The 18,658-nt window shown below is 40.9% G+C and overlaps 2 protein-coding genes across 15 annotated transcripts in view; both read right to left on the bottom strand.

The window, feature by feature from the left end:
* Positions 1-416: 416 nt before the first annotated feature.
* Positions 417-9,495, bottom strand: LOC143896306 (uncharacterized). 3 transcript variants are annotated; one of them, XM_077404084.1, is made up of 6 exons: positions 7,641-7,876; positions 5,068-5,607; positions 4,200-4,452; positions 3,520-3,618; positions 1,442-2,323; positions 417-889 (listed from the first exon to the last, which is right to left on the bottom strand). In XM_077404084.1, exons 1-5 carry the CDS (start codon positions 7,644-7,646, stop codon positions 1,449-1,451), a joined length of 1,773 nt encoding a protein of 590 aa, XP_077260210.1. In that variant the 5' UTR covers positions 7,647-7,876; the 3' UTR covers positions 417-889; positions 1,442-1,448. The 3 variants fall into 3 exon arrangements, with proteins under 3 accessions (XP_077260210.1, XP_077260211.1, XP_077260209.1); XM_077404085.1 differs by lacking the exon at positions 7,641-7,876 and adding an exon at positions 8,846-9,495 and having other exon boundaries at positions 417-2,323; XM_077404083.1 differs by having other exon boundaries at positions 417-2,323.
* A 945-nt stretch (positions 9,496-10,440) lies between these two features.
* Sei (potassium voltage-gated channel seizure) overlaps positions 10,441-18,658 on the bottom strand; it is a 95,615-nt gene continuing 87,397 nt past the window's right edge. For 6 of the 12 annotated variants that reach the window (XM_077404070.1, XM_077404071.1, XM_077404073.1 and 3 more), the window contains 5 exons: positions 18,033-18,128; positions 17,621-17,761; positions 17,065-17,386; positions 15,470-15,709; positions 10,441-15,150 (listed from right to left, as the gene is read on the bottom strand). In XM_077404070.1, coding sequence (XP_077260196.1) covers positions 14,796-15,150; positions 15,470-15,709; positions 17,065-17,386; positions 17,621-17,761; positions 18,033-18,128 — 1,154 coding nt within the window. In that variant the 3' untranslated portion in view covers positions 10,441-14,795. The remainder of the gene's footprint in view (positions 15,151-15,469; positions 15,710-17,064; positions 17,387-17,620; positions 17,762-18,032; positions 18,129-18,658) is intronic. The other 6 variants (XM_077404072.1, XM_077404075.1, XM_077404074.1 and 3 more) reach the window with 5 other exon arrangements.

The raw sequence follows: 18,658 nt of genomic DNA, 5'->3' as shown, positions 1-18,658 counted from the left end.
GGATCTTCTAGCGCAAACGTCTTACGCTATATAAAATTCAGAGTATCATATACTACTTTTACGCGAGCGTTACTTCTGTAGTAACTTACGATATATCACTCATTTACGCGGAATAAATTATCGTAAGTTACTACCAAATCCCGTCTACGCGAAGGAAAATCCCGTTTACGCGAAGGACGTATCGTAAGTTACTACAGAAGTAACGCTCGCGTAAACGTAGTAATAGACGTTTAATATAAAAGAGGTTTTACATTTATTTATTTCAAGAAATTAACATGTACACAAGATATTAACAATAAGACCATTTTTTTTCATGGCTGTAAGTCTCCTATATGGGCTCCATTATTCTGGTGTCCTTTTGGGACTTACGTATTTTTCCAAATCCGCCACGATTGCAAATGGCGAACGGATGGAACTTAGAAAGTCTTTATCACAAATTAAATAAGATTAATCGCAGTGGTTGTTACATTAATATTAGAGAGCTATTTCATTAATATCTAAGTTCAGGTTTTCTGGTTTGCCCACAGAAACCGCGTAAATCGTTTCTGTCGACAGACCGAGATATATACGGAGGGTCTCAAAAGATAACTTCTAATCTTCGCTTCGTTCAATCGAAATCCTTCGAGGCACGCGGTATAACCGTACGACATACTTCGGTGTCGTGAACTCGGTGCGTTTCAATGGTACACGTATCCTCCAGCGGATGTGAGTGTTCCTTTGTATTGGCTCGGAAATGTATTCCGCAGATCCGCTTTCGCCGATTTCTTTCTCTCGTCTCCCTCCCGTATGAGCGCCGGTGACGAAAGTTCTTATCGTCCATAAGGATAAGGATATGACCATTTGTACCTGTATCTGGCCGGACGTGGATAATACGCGAACGCGTAGACCACTGCAACAGAGAGCACGGTTGCATGCAATAAAATATAAAATATATTGTACAATGACACCCTTTTTCTTTTATTAACACACGTGATATATATATTAATCTATCGTGAGATTTTCACGGGAATATAAACCAATTATTCTTTTCAACCTATCAAAAATAAATTATTTTATTAGAATGAAGAAGTTAAGTTAGGTCATTAAGCATAGCTAAGCCTGCAAATGTCGCTTCAAAGTAACTTTTGTTTTTTGATTGCGAATAATTGCGATGTGATTTCGGAGAAAGCCTGTGACAATATTTACCCTATTTATTCTGTTTGCCTATCTTTCCGTGAAATTACATGTTTCATATACCATATTATGTATAATTGTCAGGAAAGTAGATATTTAATTTTTTTTACACATTCTCTCGGGCTTGAAATACATCGGTCTATGCACTTTCCATTCTAGTATTTGGGAGATAGACGTATTCTTTTGAAAAATATTTGTTGTATTCGACAAGAAACTTTTAGAAAGTATTCACACGCCTATTATATTCATCGCCGACGTCGTTACTTGCCTCGACCTTATAGCCGATGGAGCCTCTGCAACGACGCGTATCGCGCGAGTCGTTTGGCGAACGCCCGCCTCTGGACGTTCCTCTTACGGAAATGTTCCAACGTGCCGAGAGCCGAGGTCGGTACCAATGATCCTTGGCTCTGCCAATAGTAAGCCGACGGCATCGGGTTCAAAAGCGGTACTTTCAGCGGGCCGCCCAAGCTGCCGTGAAGGTGGTCCGTGAATTGATGTTGCCCGCGAAAGTCCAAGTGTGGCTGCAACTTGGGCAGATTGAAGGCATCTGAATCGTCCAGGAGGGATATTTTCAAGGGCGCGATTTGCGGTTCGGTATCCACGGACAGACTCGCGTATACCGACGTACCGCCGTCGTCGTCGTGCGGCAGCTTGGGCGGGTCCAGCAGAGAACTATGCGGATTCGGATACTGAATCTGCTGCAGCGGCGGGTACTCCACGTTCGGCTGGATCGACAGGGTTTGGTCCAGGCCTAGATTTGAGAAGTGATGATGCGACGAGATCTGCGGTAGTTCGGGCCGTTGGTAAGCGCCGTCTTGAGCGGCAGGATAATTCTGCTCGTAATTATGCGTCGGATTGTTGTGGTTCGCGGGATAGTGACCAGATATATCGTAAGTCGGATGCTGGGCGGGAGGGTGAGAGCCCACGTGGTTGTGGTTGTTATTGAGGCTGTCCTGGCCAGCCACGGTTTGATCCTTCGAGCCGATGCTACCTTTCGGCACGCTATTTAAGAGATTCTTGATGACGGAGCTCTTAGTGGGTTCAATGAAACTTTCCGCCGGTCTCTCCTGCACTGCCGCGTTCGTATGTTGATCGTTGTGCTTGTCCAGGTCAGATTTCGTCACGATCAGCAGGCCGCCCTGACCATTGTCTGTGAACGTGACGTCTGTCAGTCTCGTCGACAAATTTATTCGGTGCTTTAAAGTATTAGGTACAAGGTCGTTAGTCGAGTAGGAGCGTAAAAGCAGGTACTGTCGAGATCGATTAGCACGTTGTTGCGTATGTGCCGAGTGTACTGTAACGTGTCCGTTGAGCAAGTGCGGAGTGTGAACAACGTGACAAGTCCTAGTTCTAGTTTCGCACGTTCAATACACGGATGGATACACTTACACATATTTGCAGGGGACTATCACAGGGTTTAATTGTCACAATTCACAATACGGTGTAGTGCGTTTGTGTTACGCTAAATTCTAGACAAGTGAATTTTGGATGTGGTACAGTGACAACGTGGAACAATTTCTTCATTTTTTTGATTACAGAGTATCCCAAATATTCGATATGATCACCGTATTATACCGTTTTACCAAGTAATACGCTGATGATTATTTCGATATATTTTTCAACGATATTTTACGCAGGCACATATACGTATAAAATTAACAGAAATTGAAGAAGTATGTCAGGAAACAGGCTTTGCCGTAGCCTCCTGCCTCTCGCCAACTTTCGGGGAAAGTGAAAGGTCGCATGCTGATACATTCATGGGAAAACATTGGTGGATCGTGAAACGAGTTCTTCCGGGAGAAGAACGAAGAACATTCACATTCACTGCGTCATTTAACGATGATGACGTGCGATACGAAAAGGGAAATTCGGGCGTCATTAAGCGAATCACATTACATGTTTCAAGAAAAAATCGAAAGCGTCGGTATTCGATAAAAGATCAAAGATATATTATAATTGTTGTCAGATTACATCGACATTCGACAGTAAAATTTATTCGTGAAAGCGATATTCGTGCGTCATTCTTTTAACGAATTAAGAAATATAATACCTTCCGTAGTTTAATCGTTTCGAAAATTTGAAGAAAAACTAAATAATTTTTAAAATAATTTTCTTTTTGCTCCATATCGAAGCTGTCCTCATTCCTCAAATAATTACTTAATTAATGCAATGTCGGAAATATTAGATGAAAGCGGTTATACTCGTCAAGTCTTCGTCAACGCGTAATAATTACTGTGAGTTAATTGCTGGTATCTTAGAAAAGCACGAAGACACAGGAACGGAATATAACGGAATATGCAAGGTACTTTGCAACGTTATAATTATATGTATAAATGTGAAACCTACCGTCTGATGCCGGCAATCCGTAGGTTCCGTGTGCAGAAAAGTCAGCGGGCACTTCGGAAAAATCACTTGGCGGTGCCCCTGAATAACTGTGTTCATGCCCTGAAATTTCGAAAGAAAGCAATTGATAAAACCCTGAGAAGAAATAGAGATCTTACTTTTAATGAGATTAATCTAATAATTATACATCAACAGTAATAAAATGTAATGTGTGCGCGCTAAAAAACTTCATCGTACACGTACGACGCCGATCTATTTCGAACCTCTTTTATCGATTATAACATTATAATATTATAACATTGGATTGTTATCGCTTCTTGAACGGATTTGAGAAAAGCGAATAATACTCGGTTAGGCCTCGGATGCGTGATTACCGTGAATATCCGGCTTCACGGATAATCAGTCGGTTATTCGTAAATACTAAAATGACTTTCTATATAGGCTGCTATTTCTCGATATAAAATTACATCTTTGATCGATTTCCACGTCTAATCGGTTGAATATGGCGCACACACAGGTGAGCGTACAATAGAAAGTAAATGCGTCAAGTTTTTAGCATGTGTAACATTTGTAATTTGCGTGTGTATGCAACTTAGTTTTTTAATAGCTTTCTGAACGATCATATCGTAATAATAGCATCGAGAATTTTCGACAATTTCTGCTCGGTGAAGATTATATTTTACCTATATGTTGAACCGGTGGATGACCATAGTAAGGTTTCGATTGCGTGCTGGCCACCAGGTGTTTACCGAAGGACGTGATAGCATCCCCTGCTTTAGCGACAACTTTGCCTTTGCCCGATAGTAGGTAGCCCCCTCCTTTTACTAGTTGTCCTTTGAGAGCCAACACACCGCCACTTATTGCCTTGAGAGCTTGGAACAACGTGCTAAAAATCGCCTTTTTGAAGTCCCATGTGCTGAGTGGCTTCTCCTCGTACTGAAGAAATAACGAGATCAATGTTAAATTATATTACAAAATTAGATTGTAATTTATTGCGTAACAAAATAACTTAACATTGAAATAGCGGAAATGATATATCTTTTTCACTTCTTCCTACACCGACATTTTTCCGCTTATTTTCTAATTAACGTCGTATTAAATTGCTCGTTACTCAGCATAACAGCTTGTTTAACGCGAGATGCCGCGATTTTCATCTCGCAGAGTCATTTACTTTAATTGCTGCGCGGAATATATCGCGATAAAGAGAAAAATCTTAACGATGATCATAAAGCAATCAAGAGCGCAGATAATGAAAAGGTAAACGGTAGACGGAACCAGTTAGAATTTCGCTCCTTTGCGGCAATGTGGATGACCTACATCATGCTTCCAGCATAAACAACTTTTCCTTTTTGCAACTGCAGAGAATATTAATTAATCAGTTTGTCTCTTTCTTCTAAATTTAACGTAAAAATCTATATTTCTTTATGTTATTATTTTTATATTTTTGATAACGTTTCTATTCGCATTAAAATTTAAATAAACTCCATTCAAATAAACGAGAACGCAAGATACGCGACATCCGCCTTGTACGTGAATAAAAGTATCGATTACCGAATAAGCATGATGTTCCACCGTAGGTGCACCGTATACCGGTTTGTACGCCGATTCGCTGCTACCCGCTGATGCTTTCGCCGCGGATCCACTTGATGCACTCGCGACTCCAGATAACACTCCGCCTGCTATGCTGGTTAAAAGACCGGCGGATCCGAGATCGAAACCTCTCTTTATCCTGTCCTGCATCAGCGCGGCGTATCTCGGATCGGCAATAACGTCGATTATCAGTTTATCGTCGTCAGTCCGCTTTGTCGCGTCCGCTTCCGTTTGTTCAGGCAGAGCCTCAGACATCTCCCAAGACACATCCTGATCTGCATCGCTCTTTGTCCCACCTAACTGATTATGATCCACGGAAGACTTCCATGTCTCCAACAAACTTAAGAATTCGGATTCTCGATCTTCCGCGGTTCTTCGATACGGTGCTAATCGTTCTAGCTGTTCCGCGGCACTTTTCAGCAACGTTTCCTGATCGCTCTCCGTAATTTCTGATCGAGCCACGATTATCGTGCACCACGTTACCATCAAGAATTCTGATAGCTGAAACGCACCGATAAAATGATAAATGCAGAGAATTACAATCGATCTGTAAATTTGTTGGGTATCGAGATTTTTTGTTACATTAATTAAATACAAGAAAAAAATTGTTAAACAAATTCATTCTTTTCTACAAGCTTTTTTGTTATTGAGGTAAGAAGGGCCAATTAATAAAACCGAACATTTTTCTGTTATTATCAATTCTGATAGAGTATGACGATATCAGACTAACGATCGAATTCCGCTGAGTTCACAAACCATATATAATATTGTAGTTTGGGGAAGTCTGTCTGATTCGTTAAGCGTCGTTAACTTTTTACCACGGTGCATTTTGAGGGTCGAGTGTTGATTTCCGAATTGCTCGAGCGTAGAGCGCATCGACGCGAGCGTAGCAAGTAGAGCGACGTTGGGTGAAAGTCACGCGACTACCGGCAATTCAAAGTGCGCTTCACCTCGCGGCTCGCCATTCGCCATACATGACTTGAGGCAACAACAGCTATCTCGCGAATACCGATGATTTCACGCAGATACCGCGAGACAACTCAAATTAAACTATTGCTAATTAGCGATAAGATTGAAGTTGCGCAATCTGGTCTCTCTTGACGGAACAATGTTGTGTCTTCCGGGTTTTAGCATCGCGTTTCTCTCTCGTGAATGAGGTCGTTAATCTATTAGAGCAAATTGAACAAAAACGAGAACAATTCCGAATTATAAGGCAGACAAACATAATAGAATTGACGAAATTGAATAATCTGCGGTTTCGTCGCGGAGAATCGTTTCACTTGAACGAGCGAGAGTGATCATCGTAACCTTGATCTTGCATGTGTAGAATCATCGCTGACCTAGTTCGCCTATACGATCGTTTGCTGCGCGTATTTCTTGGCGATTTCTAAAAAAACGGTATAGCAAATGGTCGCTAATAAAAATTTTTGACTTCCGTATGGCAAAATTGAGCCTTTCGAATGACAGCTGTTTTTATAAAATAGAAAGATGAAATAAGACAAATTTTCGGTGCAAAGTTTTTGTAGTCACGTGTGAATTTTTTGCCACTCGACTCGCTTGGATTATATCATTCATTTGTCAACTTTTTTATCTTCCGTCCTGTGTCGGATATGCATAACAACTGGAAAGTGATCTAATTAGAAAATAAATCACAGAAGAAGATATGAAAGCAGGCATAAGTGCGAAAACTAAACTTTCCAGTACTTTCGTAATGTATATATAAATTTCTAAGGCATTTCCGAAGTGTATAAAAAAATTTTCGTGGATAATTTTAATCTTTCTCTTCGCAAATAAAGGCTTGGAGCTAGAAAGATTAAGCACACATGTTGAGATGTTGAGATTTGTTTAACGAACAATCAGAGAGAAATCAGACAGATGGAATACAAGCAATAGATATATATGCAATGTGCTTAGGATCGACATTGCGAATTATAATAAACAAAATAACTTGCGTAATATATTGCGTAGAGTTTGCCATTTTGTAGAAAGTAACAAAAAAGTGGATTTCAATAAACATCACGTTAACGCTGCAGTAATTATTCCTTCACGGTTTGCAACTTTCGTAGCCGAAGGCTATAGAACTATTCCGCATAAATTTCTTCATTGTTACAAGTGTGAAATTCGCGAGTACACTGGAAGAAAGGTTACGGTCAGATTTTATAGAACTTTCACGTGGATGAGAAGCAAGGCTCCTTGTTGGTAATTGGCGTGAAATTCGCTGATAACAAACAATTAATGGTCAGAGAAGAAGAAAAAGAAGAAGAGGCGCAAGATCTCATTAATAATTCAAAGATTATTGGCACTTTTTAGTTGCTTGCTGCAAGATTTGCAGTCTTTGCTACAACGAGAAAAGTAAATCGCGAAAGATTAGCAAACAACCATCATCGCGTGATCGCGTGAATTAGTATAATATTAAAAGTTGCGAATGCCGAAGCTCCTTTCAGTTGACGCTTAAGTATTAAAGCACTTCACACGTGTCCACACAGATAAAGATAGATGAACAGAACGGTGCATGAGAACTGTGAAGCGCGTACCTTCATACTTGACTTTCACAGTATAACGGTGAAATGATCACAGCACTCTCACTAAACCCACTAACCATCGCTATGAAATATATCCTCTCTTTATACCGACTCCCACTTTGCCGATGATCAAGAAAGTGGCATCAGTGGCATTCACCTTGCCGGGTTGCGTCTGCCAAAATTCGTACGGTTACGTTGCAACGCGTGAGATTGCTTTACGAATGACAATGAAGCAGAATTTTATTTCACTTCGTATGTATAATCGACATCATTAAACAAATAATTAAAGGAAATTTCGATATAAATTCATAATGCTCCGATTTTAACTCAATATTTTTTTTATATTATCGATTTAATTTTATATTAGATCGCAAGCTTGTCCACACTGTCATACAAATAAAATTCGAAAAAGTTAAAACTAAAAGTATATTTTGTAAAATAATAGCGAAAGTTTTATGCATTTCAATTTTTTTTGTTTGGTGACCAAATGAATGTCTCATTAAAATATGTGTCTCATTAAATTATGTGATTTCGATCATTATAATATATTTTAGAATTTTTATATATTAATGTGTTAGTATTTTTTTAATAAGTATGACCTAGTTGCAACGACAAATAAAATCCAATAACTCTCTGAACGTAACAATGCGTTTTAAAAATATGTCGTAAGCTGATATGCAGATGCAACGATACGATAAAATGATACGGATATCCGTTAGCTTTTTATCGTGTCGCATTGTCAAGTGTTGCATCGTGGAACCGCTCATTTACTTTCTTCGATTTCCATCGCGTTAACTTAAACCTGTCACGAATGCAGACCGAAATTTGCGACGCTGAATGCAATTACGCGTTAGGTGCACACTGCGATCAGATGCGTCGTAGAAAGGCGGAAAAGGAAGAATTCGGGATATCGTTTTTGACGAAATTCGTGAGTCGAATCACGCGAACGAAAGTCTCCGGATGAAACCCGCGTTGTCTCTTTAGAATATCGATCTTGCTCATTAAGTAACACGCTCGTCTTCGTTTCTTCGCGTTTGTCATCACGTATACAGACTATAACAAATTAGCAACGAGTATACAAGTATTTGTTGTACATAACTAAAAACTATATAGGTAATAATCGAGGCGACATGATATCTATATTTTTCATATTTATTTCAATTGTAAATTAATCATTTAATAATTATATACATGTAAATTTGATACATAACTCTTACCTTTGGTCGTATATCGTCCAATGAATGAAACCAAAACCATTACAGCGTGATGTGGCCCCTTTGTTTCTATTGTCTTTCCGACGATATCGAGTAGAAAGTATGTCGTTAACGGACGTCGATTTATATTTCGATTGTAATTCGCGGGGGACGCGGGAGGAGTCGATTAACCGCAGATATAATTTCTGAGTTGTATTTTATGTCCCGCGTAATAACAAGATGATTACCATCAATTGTGATCTGTGCAACTGTAACGACTGACGAAGCTTCACTCGCGTTTCCTGACGTTTCCTCTTTCTGGACGTTGAATTCGCAATCACGAACAATCAATTTTGCTGCTCAATTATTATATAAGTTGCGATCGTGTTTCAATTGACTTCGTGAATCGATATTTAGATCTGTATAATAGTAATAGCAAATTGCTATCAGAGGAACAAACACTCCAATCAATCCGTCATCATTTTCCCTTTACCTCTACATCATACTTTCCTCTCGAATGTAACGTGCATAAAATTTCGATCCTATTATCCCTTGAATCTCTCTTCTATCATCTGAGTGTAATGTAAAAAAATCAATGACAGAACAATGACAAAAATAATAAATATGTATAATTACCATTAAAGTAACAAAAATGAAGAATAATCTTTTTGATCTAGAGTTCTGTTCTAAACATTATATGTATATAGTTTTTATGATCTGTTTTTAACGATATCGTTAAACAAATTGCTGATAGTAAGAAAGAAAAAAGAAATTGTAAGGGCAGTACAGGGAAGTCGGACATAATGAGGCATATAAGTAAAATGCATATTGGCATAGTGAAAATATGTAATAAACATATTTTATGCAATATATATGAAAACTTAAAGATACACAACACAGCTTTGTCACCACCGGTATCACCGCCACTCCCAGCGCCTGCTCCACCGCTAATCAACAATCGTTTTCATTTGATCAAATCTGCAAATTCACAACTTACACAATAATACAGATACGACGTTAATAGAATAACACTTGATCCGCGCAAGTATAATTCAATATTTAAAACAGTGTGACAGAGTACTTTGACCAATTTTGTCATTTCTTGAAACCTAAATAATGTTAAATTATTACGATTATAATTTACAGTTTTATGAAAAACAGAGAATACAAAATGAATAAAGTTAAAATCGAATGATGATGAATTAATTTTGATTTCCCACTGAAGATCAGCTACTTGAGCTGCTCCGCCCTTGGGAGGGCGGATCGGGGAGATGTTGATGCTCTCAGGACCATCTCGCCCTGCGATCGGGGATGTTAGCTGGAGGTCAGGAGCGGGGCGGGGGCAGTGCAAAAAGTCTCTCCTTTGTCGCATTCACTTTCGAACTAATCTCCATGTTACAAGTGTTACAAATCAGTGCGCTCGACGTACAATCGTACAATCCAAGATTATATAATATATTATATACAGAACAATCTCTTAAATCGCTGAATATGGATAAAGAACGCGTGATTAGATTCGTCTACCGCGATTGGGACTTTTTTCCTTCCGTCCGCTTTTCTCGCACTCCGCGTCTCTTCAATTTTGCACGCAAATTTCCGACGTTTTTTTTGCGAGCGCGCGAGAAAACATTGTTGAAACTCGGATCCAATTTCGCCTCGATTCAGCTCTCGATGCGAAATCAACTTCGAATTTCATTAAACTCCATTTTTCGCATGGGAAATGTGTTTCGGCTCTGGAATTGAAAAATTCAGAATTATATCCACACACGCGAATGAACCAATCGCGATAGAGAAAAAAAGCGAGAGGCGGCTTTGATGAGAGATCGCAGGATTTTATTTTCATCGGCGAGCAGGCGATAGAGATTGAAAATCTGAGGGATCAAGGTACTCGATGATACATATTACTCGTGCGTAGCCACTCGATAGTTGAAAGACGAAGGACGAAAGTATGCGCCGCAGGCGAAAAAGTCGCGAAGCTCCGATGGAAGGATCTCGGGCGATCGCGATCCTTTCTCGACGATGGACTTGTGCTCAGTATCCTCTTTTAAACAATTTCGAGATTGCCGAAACCTTCCGCGATATTGAGCTCCTCGGAATTGTAGAAAGGGACACACAGACGCGCGAACGGATCGTACCAATTATCGCGTTTGGCATAGTGACGTGGTTAAGAAGTCGACATAATTAGAACCGAACTCTTGGATTGCATTCGTCATTCGTCCACTATTTGTCGCGTTGGAAAAACTATAGCGGCATGCGAAAACGGCGACGCGTTTGCTTTCGTCGAGGTGTCAAAATAATTTCAACGGGCTTTCTTTAGCTTCTCTTTCTATCTACATAGCTATCAGGATATTAATAACGAAAGCGGGATATTTCTCAAGACATCCATATTTCCAGGACGTTAATTTTCCCCGTGGAACCTCGAGAAAGAGAGTTCTACTATGGCGACTTTTTAATCGTGATCCATTTCCCTCGGAACGTCCTCTCTCGCTGACCTCCTGCTTCGGGATTGAAAGAGCGACGGACTTGTCTTGCACAGTATGAATTTATAATTGGGCACAGACACTATGTATAAAATGTCACATACGTTTTATTCCGCGAAAAATGTAACGTATTTAAAATACCTTTTAAATGTAGCGTCTACTCGTAAACCGCTTGCTCGCGAGGGAAGTCGGAGTCGTCGTTGTCATAAAATTCGCGATGCAATCGGTGTCGCCCGAGTGCGACTCGCAATTTCGGGCGATAACTCGCAAAGGAGATAACTTGATCACGTATCCTTCCCGTTTTGCGCGTATCGTATGCTCAGTGTCTTCGCCAGCTGCGTCTGTCTACGCGATTGAGGGCGGCCACATTTGGCCAGCCGTAGTTTTTCAGTTTTTCACACGAGCTTCATTCTCTCATTCTCACGTTATTTCCAGATTATATATATTCAAAGAAATCAATAAAGTTCTTTTGCATGTCCTCAATGCTATACTAATTTTCGAAAATATCTTGTTAAAAAAATAAGAAAAAAACTTGAATATCTTTCATACATAATCCTATACGTTAGAAGGAGAGACGTAAACTTGAGCAAACGTAAACAAAATGCACGAACAATATTTTCTTGATTTGCCGTAATTATTTAGTATCATTATTTAACATCTGAATAAGATAAAATTACGAACATTGCTTCTACGCATATCTTTTATCCGACTATAAAAATAGTGATCATATTTAGTTACTTGAACCAACGCCAAAAGTAGATAATCCTTAAATGGCACAGCAGGAATACCTAATACAGTCCCAGTTTACATTTGAAGTTAAAAAACAAGGCAAACTGTGGATATTTATTGCTACAACTAGTATAATAAATAAGTAAAAATCCTTCGGTATTAGCAACGGCATTCGGCAATTGATAGTGGAAAAAAAAACCAGAGAAAAAAGAATGCCACACCAGTCAAGGAACAATATATCTTTCTGAAGACTGAGCGTCAAGTATTCGGGGAACCAGCCCACACATACGTTAAGAATAATTTCTTTTAATGCGAAACTCCGAGGAGATATGGCCGGCGACGAAAGGCCAGGCGGCGATATGTATTTTCGTCACACAGTACACATATCGGTAATTCGAAACGAGATTTGCGCGGCGAACGTGGCCGCCCTCGGCCGGGACCACGCCGGGCTCTCTTCCTTTTTTCTAAAAAAAATTGTCTAACCGTACGCACAACACCTGCCGTGTACCTAAGTGCGAGAATCCACGTGTGCTGCGTTGTATGTGTATGTGTGTACTACTGATAATTTAACGATCAAAAAACCGCGCTACCTGCAAAATTGAAAAATTGCGATTACCCCGTATTAGCGCTGCGCCGCTGCACTATCGTTTCGTCGCAGAGAATTAACTACAAATCGTGTGTGTTTAATCGTTACATCGAAAATATTCGGTATCGGTTACAGCCTAAAATACTGAGCAAAGAACGAATACATCAGCGATCAGTGATTCGTGAACGATCTCGAAGCGCGCCATTCCCGTGAATTCGAATCCTCTCTCCCTCTCTCTCCTTCTTTTCCTTCCTATCGAGTATTTAATGTATAATCAAATTTAAAGTCTCGTGTGGCCGGAATAAGCTTTTCGGGATAGTCGATCACTGTTTTCCAGCTTTCTTAATCGATTCGCGACACTAATGGCGGAAATAGAAACGTCACGGAGAAACGAAAAGAGAGAAAGAGAGACGCGTTTAGGAGCAGAGCGACTTGAAATGCTTTGTAAAAAATTTATAGAATATATATACATCTATCTTTTTTCTGTATATGTATATATATGTAGAAGCATATATTATTGCGTATAGGCATTATGTCGTCGGTGTTATTTTCTTCGTTTCCTTCTCGTCGCGCTTGCGTTTCTCCCATTGTTATACGATAGTAATGATGATAACAATAACAATAATAATCATAATAAGAGTACTAATAATACTAATAATAGTAATAATAATAATTACAATCATAACAATCATAAGAATACGAACTTTGATAATTGTCTAATGTCGCCAGCGCGACACACTTTCGCTGTTGCATTCTGTCTGTATAAAGGACATGATTACTTTATAATGGTGGCTGAACCGAGAAAAATCGGTTTCTTCATGTTCCTGTTTAGATTGCTACGTGATAATAGCGCGAAATTTCTTTTGTAAGTACCGTTACCTTAATACTGTGATCTAACGTCGTCTATAAGCAAGAATAAAAAAGAAGATGCTTTCACAGTCGTCTTAATTAATCCGACAAAAATCGAAATTGTCCACGCTCGAGAAGTTCTTAAAGTAAAAAACTCTGTAGTGAACAAATCAATCGTAAAATCTCGCATTTCCATTTCACTTAACGCTGAGATGCCAGCGGGGAATCGCGAATCAAAGATTGCCCAAATATCATTTGCCGTAAGAATATTCTTTGGCAACTCCCTCTCCCAATCTCAGATATTCTATTCGTGATTTTGTCCTCGATTTTTCGCGACCATCGTCCATCAAAATTTCTGTAATTTTATTGCGCGACGTATTGTGTACTTTCAATGCGCTTCTTTTGTTTTTATCATGTCCCTCTTATGATATACGGCGCATAAGGTCTCTCTTAACATGTAAATATATATAAATAATTATTTGCGACCCGGTGAGTAAAATAATTGGCGTCTAATTGGCGAGATACGGTATACTTCTTTCGTTTGCTGCTCTTCGACGCGTAAAAAATCGATCGGAAGGAACGAATGTCAGATTGTTTGAACCGCAATGTCGGGAACTCGAAAGAGACGAGCGTTCGATCCGAAGCCAAACGTTTGAAGAGCCTAAATCGCATGGCGATTTTTAACAAGCAATTGTTTAATCCGAATTAGCAGAATAAGGTTGCCTTTCAGAGCATGTGCGATTGGAGGAAACATATTTTATTTAGTTTTCAAAAAAATGCCCAATTTTTTCGAGTTGATATTGAATCATATAACTATACGGAATTTTTTTGTTAGATTGTCCTCGTAAACTCATAAATTTCCAAAATTATTAATACAAGTATTTGACATTCTTTCTATTGTGTTTCGGATAAATAGTTCAAAAAATTATTTCGATGTACGTTTTTATCATGACTCAACTCACCGTGTCGCTCCTTAATCCTTTCAATCTCAATATATGAGCTATTAGCAAGATTACATTGATTACACCAGATTGACGTTTTTGGACCTCGATGCTTCCTTCAATAGTACGCGCTCCTAAGTTGTTCTATGGATATCGTGTTACGTTCCTTGTAATTCAACTGCGAGATTTGACTTCGAGTTTTGGCTATGATAGCGATCGGATTAAGAATAAAATTTTCTACGGAGGGATCGAACAGCCTCGGTCGCACGCTCCCGTCTCTCTCGCGCGTCGCAGCTTTCCACGTCTTGTCGATCGGGACAAGCTGATCCTCACGGTGATGTCATAGCTCCTAACTAATATAGGACGACCTCCCTCGTGCGTGTTTTCCCTTAACTACCGTGATCCTGATCGAGCTCGTCCAGCGATTCGAGCCTCGCGATCGGTGCTTCGTTTATCGTGAACTCCCACATGGTGTCCTCGCTGGTCTGTCTCGAAGAGTCTTGTTGCCGGGGTCCGCTCGCCTGTCCCCTGGTACCACCCTCATGTCTGCTCTCCGACCGACCCTGTTGTCCCGATGTAGATTCCGTACCGTTGCCGCCGCGATGATTCGACGAGTCCTTACGCGAGTCCCCGCTACGTGGACGTTGGGCGCCTCCTCGATCCTCTGGCACCACGCAGCTCCAGGGATCTTCACCCTCCGGTTCCGATCGCTTATTGAACGAGCTGTATCTAGCGCAAGGCACGCTTTTGTTAACGGCGTGATAGCGGCATCCTGTTCGGCATTGAGCGCGGCCACTAAACGTGGACGGGACGAGAGATCGAGAATCGGCGTCCACGTTTAGCAGCCGACGCCAGCAGTGGCATACCTTTCGGTCCATGATTTTAAAACAAAGTTGGAACAAAGTTTAAAACAAGCGACGAGACCGAGTCGTTAATTTGAAATAGCGGACACGTGCCACTGCCAACGTAGTTTTGCTTTCTAATCTCCGATATACATGATAGATTAAAATCATCCAGATTTTCGCGTTAAGAATCTCTATAATGTCTTTATCAAACTACCTACCCAGTCCGGTATTCGCCTCTCCTGAAAGCAGCGGGTTGGCTATGCCAGGCGTGACCCTGATGGACTTGCTGCTGTGTGCTAGTCGGCACTGCCAGGTCGACCGGTTGACTTTGCGACCTCGTGGGCCCGGTCCGGCCGTTTAGCGCCGTCTGCAACGCCGTTGCGAGCGCGGACGTGTCCGACGTGACGGTCAACCGCGACGTTCCCGACGACGTGGAGGTAGGCTCCCTCATGGGGGGTCTGTTGCAGAGGGGAACAAAGCTCGTATCAGCGAATCGACGCGCGAATGTTCAGCTTTTTTTTTCATAAGAAAACCGCTAAGGATAGCCGAGCGAAATATATACTTGAAGCGTACGTGTTTATGTACAGTGGGATATTCGACAACACAGGCCTCTAATCTTCTAAAGTTTAATCCTGAGCAGTGTCACGGGCCCCGCGCGCTCGGGACTACCGGCCGCGCAATGGGACCGACATCGACCATTCGCGCGTCGGCTATAATCGATTAAGATTACGAATAAAAAACGACGATGAGAATGATCTATCTAAACGTGCATGAAGGATGATTTACCTTACCAAGAAATCGGTTCCATCAACGTCAGTCAACTTCAATCAGAGTTCGATTGATTGAACTCCAAGAAAGATAAAAGAATCAATCAAGATTAAAATCAACTGAGATTGGCGAAACTGGAAAGAACAAGGAATTTTCTTCAATAGATTCGGAAGCAAAGACTTAGTTGAGTTAATTGGAGGTTAATTAGACATGTGAAGAAAATTATTTATCAGCGAAACAAAAGAAAGAAAGAAGTACGTGCAAATTAGAGAGAATATCTTCTAATAAAAGATTACTTTTATCTTAACGCAATGCTTCTTACTTTTCTTGCAATTCTAGATATACTCTTTCTAAATACTGGATGGACTACGTGATTTGCAAGTGTCAAAGCTTTCGAGGCGTGCGACGTTAGAGATGATAATCTACAGAAAAAGAGTACCAAAAGTACGATACTACGGTTCTAAAGGCTATAAAATTCCAGAGTAGTGGCACATCGCCTCTGTTTTAAACTAATTGCTTTATACAAAATTGCAGTTATTATTAACGCGATCCAATTATGATTTTTAGGCAGATTATGATTATGCTTATGATCAAAGGGAAAATTTAGAATCTTCGTGATGGATATATGTTAACGTCACGTGCCGTTCGCTTGTACTCGATCTTCGTGACACTGCTCGCAAAGAGTTCAAAGAAGAATACGTGATGGTGATCACCTTCGGAACTTGTCCAACTTTTCCAAAATAAAAGACGCCGAAATCAAATGCAACTGATCCAGGGATTTCGAAAGAAAGCTTTTCAAGAATAACAAAATATCGATTACTTCTTGCGATTCAAGTATCAGTTTCGGAGTCTACGGCGTCGTGGAAAATTGCAAACCCTCTCTACCGCATCCGAACGAGTGTTGCTGGTACGCAAAACAGTTTCGCACGCGAAACTGGATCTAACGTTAAGTCTCGACGCGCGAGAGAGGTATACGCGATCCGACTAATTAGAACCGCTGGAAATTTAACGCGCGGAATCTCGTTTATTTTCGTTCCGTTCTTACCTGAACAAACCGTGCGACGTGCTGGGTTGAATCTTCCCGTTTCCGTTGCCCGCCGGTGCCGTCGGCGGCTGCGGCTCGCTCGCCGATCTCTGGACCAACGCGGGCGCACGGCTGCTCTGCTTCGTGCCGGTTGGCGCCGTTCCCGGCATCATCTCGACGCTGGAGCTCTCCCTCGATGAATTGAGCGTCTGCTGGAGCAAGCTCAGGATCAATCTGATCTCGCTGGCCATCGAGTGCTCCAACGAGGACACTTGCCGCGACAGCTGATCGATCCTGGCATTAATCTCCTCCACGGGCCGACCCGGGCCACTCTGAAAGTCGCCTGGAAGGGCAAACGTCTTCATCTCGCGGCAATTCGATCTCGATCGCGATCAAAATTCGAACACAGTTCACGTCGCATCTCGTCGAATCAGCGCGATTACGTTAGGCGATTTTTGATGATGGATATACGATGATAGTACAGGTGACGGAATTTTATATCGACGTGAGTGAAACGAAAGCGAAAAATGACGGAAATCGCGGAAACTACTAAGATTAAGATAAATGAGGCCCCTACCATGGGAATGAGGATGCTGCGGGGGCGATGGTGTGGTGTAGTGGCTCGACGTTGTCGAAGTGGGATGAACGACGTTTTGATTGAGGCAACTCTCGCCAGCGGCGGAACTCCGGCGCGCTGCTTTCGTCAGCGGCGTGGTCACTAGGTTTTAAACGCCACCGGTGAGTACCACGAGTACGGGAGGAATATATAAATTGAGTGCTACTTATCGCATATAGATGCGCAATCGCGCTGCGAGATATTCTCTACTACGGCGTGCGTCGCGATTAAGAATCTAGATGAAACGACAGTCGTACGTCTTCAGGGTTCTGGCGAGCGGTGCAAAATTCGGCAGGTCAAGGGTTGATTTTTAGGTACAACGAGGTCAGGCCAATCTATTTCGGGGTGTTCGCAATATACGGGGGGTACTTACTTTGTTTCGCGAGGTAATCGTGACTGGTAAGCGGCTGCAGGTGAATCTTGTGTTGACGTAGATCCGGTATGCTGCGCTTGAGATGGGTTAGCATGCCTGAACAACCAGGTTTCAAGGTGTTATCGAACTTGGGACTCAAACAAAACGCAATACGCTTAGAGGAGGAGAGAAAGAAAAGAGAGAAAGAGCTAAACGGGATAGAAGAGGAAAACTGCCGTAACGCTAAATAAATCGAAATAATTGATACACGAGCTACACCAAACTGAAGGCAAAATACATTTTAGGAAGCTTAAGATTTAAGATAAGACGCTTTTAACATGTAACAATGTTACAAGCGTAACATTGTTACAAATTGTAAGCGAATCTAAGTAGTTGATTCTAAAAAATTACGTCGCGCATTTAGCGCTAAATGTGATTATATTAATTTCTAATCATTTTTTTTCTTTCTAATCTTCTCTCTATTTCTAATCATTAAAATTTTCTTATTAAATCCTAAATAAAATTTTAAATCAGATGGATTTAGCGTTAAAGTTTGCATTTACGGATATATTTAGCGCTAAGTGCGAGACGTCAATGCAAGCGCAGTCAATCTTTATACAAGGAATCTTGCTATTAGTTATTGAACA

Source organism: Temnothorax americanus, unplaced genomic scaffold, assembly GCF_048541705.1.
Source record: "Temnothorax americanus isolate GAGA-0224 unplaced genomic scaffold, ASM4854170v1 Scaffold18, whole genome shotgun sequence".
Classification (NCBI taxonomy): Eukaryota; Metazoa; Arthropoda; class Insecta; order Hymenoptera; family Formicidae; genus Temnothorax; species Temnothorax americanus.
The sequence above is the reverse complement of the archived record's forward strand: the minus strand, read 5'-3'. Positions and strand labels throughout refer to the sequence as shown.